At 33.9% G+C, this 5035-nt stretch overlaps 1 protein-coding gene across 3 annotated transcripts; it reads left to right on the forward strand.

The window, feature by feature from the left end:
• Positions 1–2544: 2544 nt before the first annotated feature.
• On the forward strand, positions 2545–4691 carry LOC110422770 (alpha-1,3-arabinosyltransferase XAT3-like). Of its 3 annotated transcripts, none has more exons than XM_089784595.1 (4): positions 2545–2698; positions 2823–3066; positions 3277–3325; positions 3490–4691. In XM_089784595.1, the coding sequence occupies exons 1-4, from the start codon at positions 2545–2547 to the stop codon at positions 4642–4644; spliced, it is 1602 nt and encodes a 533-aa protein (XP_089640721.1). In that variant the 3' UTR covers positions 4645–4691. The 3 variants fall into 3 exon arrangements, with proteins under 3 accessions (XP_089640721.1, XP_089640722.1, XP_021292461.2); XM_089784596.1 differs by having other exon boundaries at positions 2823–3053; positions 3297–3325; XM_021436786.2 differs by lacking the exons at positions 2545–2698; positions 2823–3066 and having other exon boundaries at positions 3212–3332; positions 3476–4691.
• Positions 4692–5035: the final 344 nt, after the last annotated feature.

Here is a 5035-nt window from a genome sequence, read left to right on the forward strand (position 1 = left end):
ATTTGTTCATATTTAACTAGTTATGATTTTATTTTCTATTATTTTCTTAAAAGAATTTTTATTTTCTATCATTGACTTTACTTTACAGTAATTTTTTAAGAAAAAACTCAAAATTTATAATAATACATAAGTAGAATTTTTTTTATTATAGAAAATGAGAGATTCAAAATGTAAAAAATTCATCATCTAGTTTGTTTTGAAATCTTATTTTCACAATTTTTATCGTTGAAATGACTAACTCTGTAATTGCTACAAAAACCAAAGAAGTCAAAATATGACATATTAATCTATCAATCAATAATAATTTCTTAACTTTCCTATTTTTGCTAATCTCTTTCACAATTCGTATTCTCATAATAATGATATGAATTAATGTTTTAAATATATAGTACATAAAATATTTTAAAAATTTTGAGGATTAAATATTTTCCTTATCTATTCTCATAATGATGGTACTAACTAATGTTTTAAATATATAATATATAAAATATTTTAAAATTTTTTGAAGTCAAATATATTCCTTATCTATTATGATATGAACTAATGTTACTTTTTTTTAAAAAAAAACTAGTATGAATTAATGTTTTAAATATATAATATATAAAATATTTTAAAAACTTTGGGTGACCACAACACAACCCTCTGTCGCTGTTTGCTTCCAAATGTTGACTAATGAATACAGTTTAATATGGTCAAATTATTTTGGTCATGACTTAGTTATTTTAATGTGAGAACCTTTTAGTATTTTCTTGGCAAAAGCTTGTGATCATCTTCAAATTCATATATTGCACCAAGAAGAAGAGGAAGAAAGGAGAGAAAAGCTACATTACTAATGATAAAAATTTTATATTTATGAACAATGTCAGAAAGGACACATGCATCATTTCCGAAATAATGAAAGTAAGAAATTCTTACTTTTAATAATTTTGAATTTTTTTTTTTTGGAAATTGAAAACAAAAACATGTTATGAAATAAACTTTTTATTAGTGTTGAAAACAAGAAAGAACTAAAGCGATGTCAAACTATACCTTTATTTGCACTCGAGCATTTTACTAATTGATTGATATATGATCTTTTTGCTTAAAGAACATAATTGAAATCCCCCTTCTCTTAATTTTTTTTTTTTAAAAACAACACCTTCCATTTTTGTGATTTAAACTAATTTCTCCTTATATTACAACCATCACCTTTCCAACCCTCCAACTTCAAATGTATTCATTTAATTTCTTGTTGATGACCAATCATTTCAAACTTTCTTTTTCATTTAAATAGTAAATTTTTTTGGTGAAATTTTTAATTTTATTTTTTTAACTTCGATTGTTAACATTATTCTCAAGACATTGCATTTCTTGTCATGAAGCTATGATGCTAGCTAGTGTATATTATAAAATATAGAGGGAGAGAATCAGAAAATAAAATAATGATTTTTTTTCCAATTGGGGAGGTAAATATCAAGGGTGGTTGTATTATTGTGAAAACAATCCCTTAACAACTCTTGGTTTTCTATTGTCTTCTAAAACTTTGAACAAAATATTTTATATTAATTGAACACACGTATTCTTCAACAAGAGACAGCAAATTAAAATATACAAGATTCTTCTACTCCTACCCGCCATCATGCTTCCCACCATGACCATGGAGACAAAGATTGTTAACATGTCTCAATCTACAAAATGCAACGTGTTTACTGGTTATCTGGTCTTAACACTCTCCTGATGGCATCTTCAGTTGGGAAGAATGGTTTATCCCCTGCTAAAATCATGTCTGGTTCACGGAATAATCATTCCGGCAGAGATTAAAATAACCAATACCGGTTTTCCATTTTGATAATAACTATATCGACTCTACTAAAATAGGCTAAAAAATTATTAGATAAAAATACTCTTAATTAATTTTAAAAGTTACCATCCAGTAAACATATGTACATTTAATTTGAGTTAAAGAAATTACTAATTTTCATTTTATGCATTTCAAATTCAAAGTTTCAGTGAAACCTAGAAAAGGAGGATCATTGAAGATGCTATAGTAATAATAAATAATAGATAACATATCAATGCTCGCTTTTCCAGATAGAATAAGATTTTTATCAACTTTTAGTTGGTTTATACCTGTCGAAGGTGGACTCCATAGCCGGCTATTGATTGTAATCAAATCAAAATCAACAAAACCAATGATTGTGATATGCGTTTGTCTCAACAGTCAACCGCAAGGTCCTTGTCAAAAGCCTTCCATGAATTTAGAAAATCAGCTTAAGAACTACAGACAAAATCGTGGGGAGCAATAATTCCAGGAAAAATCCTCCCCAACCTCCTCCAATTGTCCTGCAAAATATAGTATCCCAAAACCTTGATTCGCCGTCTGTTGAAATGTCTCACGCTACCTCAAGGAAAGCGTTTCAACTCTTCACATTTAAAATAACTATAATCTTGGCTTCCTTGCATTTTCGTATCCTTCTATCCAAGCTAGAGCTATTATGCTGTATAAAATGGAACTTTGACACATGACGTTTGAATGCATGTAATTTCTTGAGAGTGGGCGAAAAAATGGGTGAGAAAATGATGTATGATACAATATTTGCTAGAAGCTTTAGCCGTTATGATCAAAAGAAGTTAAGTTATGGAGCGTTTCTTGGTTGTTTACTCATTGCATTGAGCTTCTGCACTTTCTTCAAGCCTTACTTGGGTCCTCTACCAGTTCGTAAGTGCCCCATCTTTTTCACTTTCTGCGTTAACTGTGTTCAACTAAAAGGGCTCTGACTCCACAACATTTAGATTAAGTCCTGTCACGTTATTTAGTTAACCATCGACCATTTCTTTTGCAGTAAATATGAGGCTGTCCATGGATGCCGGTCTCAAAATGCTAAGGATAACGGATTCAGCAAGCTCTCAGAAGTTAAGGGCCAGTGATGCAAGTGGCTCTAATGAGTTAATGAGTAATGATAAAAGCAGTTCCCTGAGAATAATCGTCAATCAATCAAGCAGCTCTCAGATTGAGATGGTGGTGGCCAATGATACGAGTAGCTCTACTGAAACAATAAGCAATGACACGGTTAGCTTTAATAATATGCCACTGCCAGTTGTTAATGAGACAATCAGCAGCTCAAAGACCCGAGAGATGAACTATACGTTTAGCACTAATGCAACAATGAGAAACGACATAATCAGCTCCAATACGCCACTGCCAGCTGCTGACGATGACAGGATGAGCAGATCTTCTAATTTGACAACGGGCAACGGTTCAATCAGCTCCAATATGTCAGTGCCAGTGGCTAAAAGCAGCAGCTCTGAGACGCTAGAGATCAACAACAGAAACAGCTCTCAGCAAGTAAGGGGTGAGCGTTCAGTGCATGTCTTTTAGAGAACAAGTTAAGACAGTTGGAACAAGCTAACCAGAGTTGGCTACTTATCTGGGTTCCTTGCGAGTATATTTCTTTGCTAATATTTGTCATTTTGACTTTGATTTTTTAATGTCCAGATGTTGTACCAGAGAAAATGAAGCCAATATGCAATATAGAAGGCAGAACAGAGTATTGTGAGATGAATGGAGATATAAGGATCAACGGAAAATCCTCGACAGTTTTCATGGCTGCTTCATCTCAAGCTGCAGGTATCTTGGTAGAAAATAGCTCGTGGATTGTCAGTCCTTATGCTCGAAAGGGAGATGAAGAGGCGTTGAATCGTGTAACGAAATGGTCTGTAAAATCAGGCGTGGATGGCTATGCAGTACCTCAATGCAATCAAAATCACAGAGTTCCAGCCATCATTTTCTCCCTTGGGGGATATGCAGGAAACAATTTCCATGACTACACCGACATCGTTATTCCTCTATATTTAACTTCTCGACAGTTTGATGGAGAAGTGAAGTTTCTCATTACTGACAGAAATCCATGGTGGATTAACAAGTTTCAAAATGTACTACGAACTCTGTCCAGATACGAGTTGATCGACATTGATAAAGAAGAAAACGTCCACTGTTTCACAACTGTGATCGTTGGCCTGAAGCGTAATCCTAAAGAGCTGAGTATTGACCCTTCAAAATCACCTTATTCCATGAAAGACTTCAGGCAGTTTCTGGGAAGTGCTTATTCCTTGAAGAAAGACACGGCCATCAAGATAAAGGATAATGGCGGGAAGAGACCTCGGCTTCTCATTCTTTCAAGAAAGAGAACCCGAGCATTTACAAACACGAATGGCATTGCTAAAATGGCAAGAAGGTTAGGCTTCAAAGTAGTTGTTGCGGAGGCAGACTCGAACGTAGCAAGATTTGCAGAAATTGTGAATTCTTGTGATGTTATGATGGGGGTTCACGGAGCCGGGCTAACCAACATGGTTTTTCTTCCTGAGAATGCAATATTAATTCAAGTTGTTCCCATTGGAGGGTTCGAATGGCTGGCCAGAACCGACTTTGGAGAGCCCTCAAAGTACATGAGCTTAAGGTACTTAGAATACAAGATTAAAACAGAAGAGAGTACTTTGATACAACAATATCCACCACAACATGAGGTGTTGAGAAATCCAGCTTCCATTGAGAAACAGGGTTGGTATGCATTCAAGTCAGTGTATTTGGAGAAACAGAATGTCCACCTTGATGTGAATAGGTTTAGACCCACGTTGTTAAAAGCTCTTGAGCTTTTACACCAGTAAATATCGTAGTTTTTCCTAAATTTATTTTCTTCAATCTTCTTTCATTTCTAAATTTTAGTTCGACCGTCGGTGGGACTAAATCCTTTTTTGTGATTAAAGAATTGTAAAAACATTTATGTATTAAGGCTTCAGTGAACTTCAGTCAAATATAAGTATTTTTGGTTTTTAATATAATAATTTATTTCCACAAGATCTGCTAGTACATATCTTCCTATCTAGAGCATACATTTGTCCTCTACTAATTTCCAGTATCGGTGAAGACAGCTAGGAGATTGAAATTAGTGACTTAACTATTGCATTGAAGCACACGAAACCTAATGCATGTGGTTGGTGAACACAAAGACTTTGCAACAGCTATCAACTACAAAAAATTCCCGCTTTCCCTACACTT

This window comes from Theobroma umbraticum, unplaced genomic scaffold (genome assembly GCF_002168275.2).
Source record: "Theobroma umbraticum cultivar Fairchild unplaced genomic scaffold, ASM216827v3 scaffold_146.0, whole genome shotgun sequence".
In the NCBI taxonomy this organism is placed as follows: Eukaryota; Viridiplantae; Streptophyta; class Magnoliopsida; order Malvales; family Malvaceae; genus Theobroma; species Theobroma umbraticum.

Bases quoted from the DNA above. Each gene is read 5' to 3' on its own strand.
- LOC110422770 (XM_089784595.1), top strand. From the start codon at position 2,545: ATGGGTGAGAAAATGATGTATGATACAATATTTGCTAGAAGCTTTAGC. The intron at 3,067-3,276 runs GCCACTGCCAGT...AGTGGCTAAAAG, and splicing joins ACGGTTAGCTTTAATAATAT to CAGCAGCTCTGAGACGCTAG. The intron at 3,326-3,489 runs GTAAGGGGTGAG...GTTGTACCAGAG, and splicing joins ACAGAAACAGCTCTCAGCAA to AAAATGAAGCCAATATGCAA.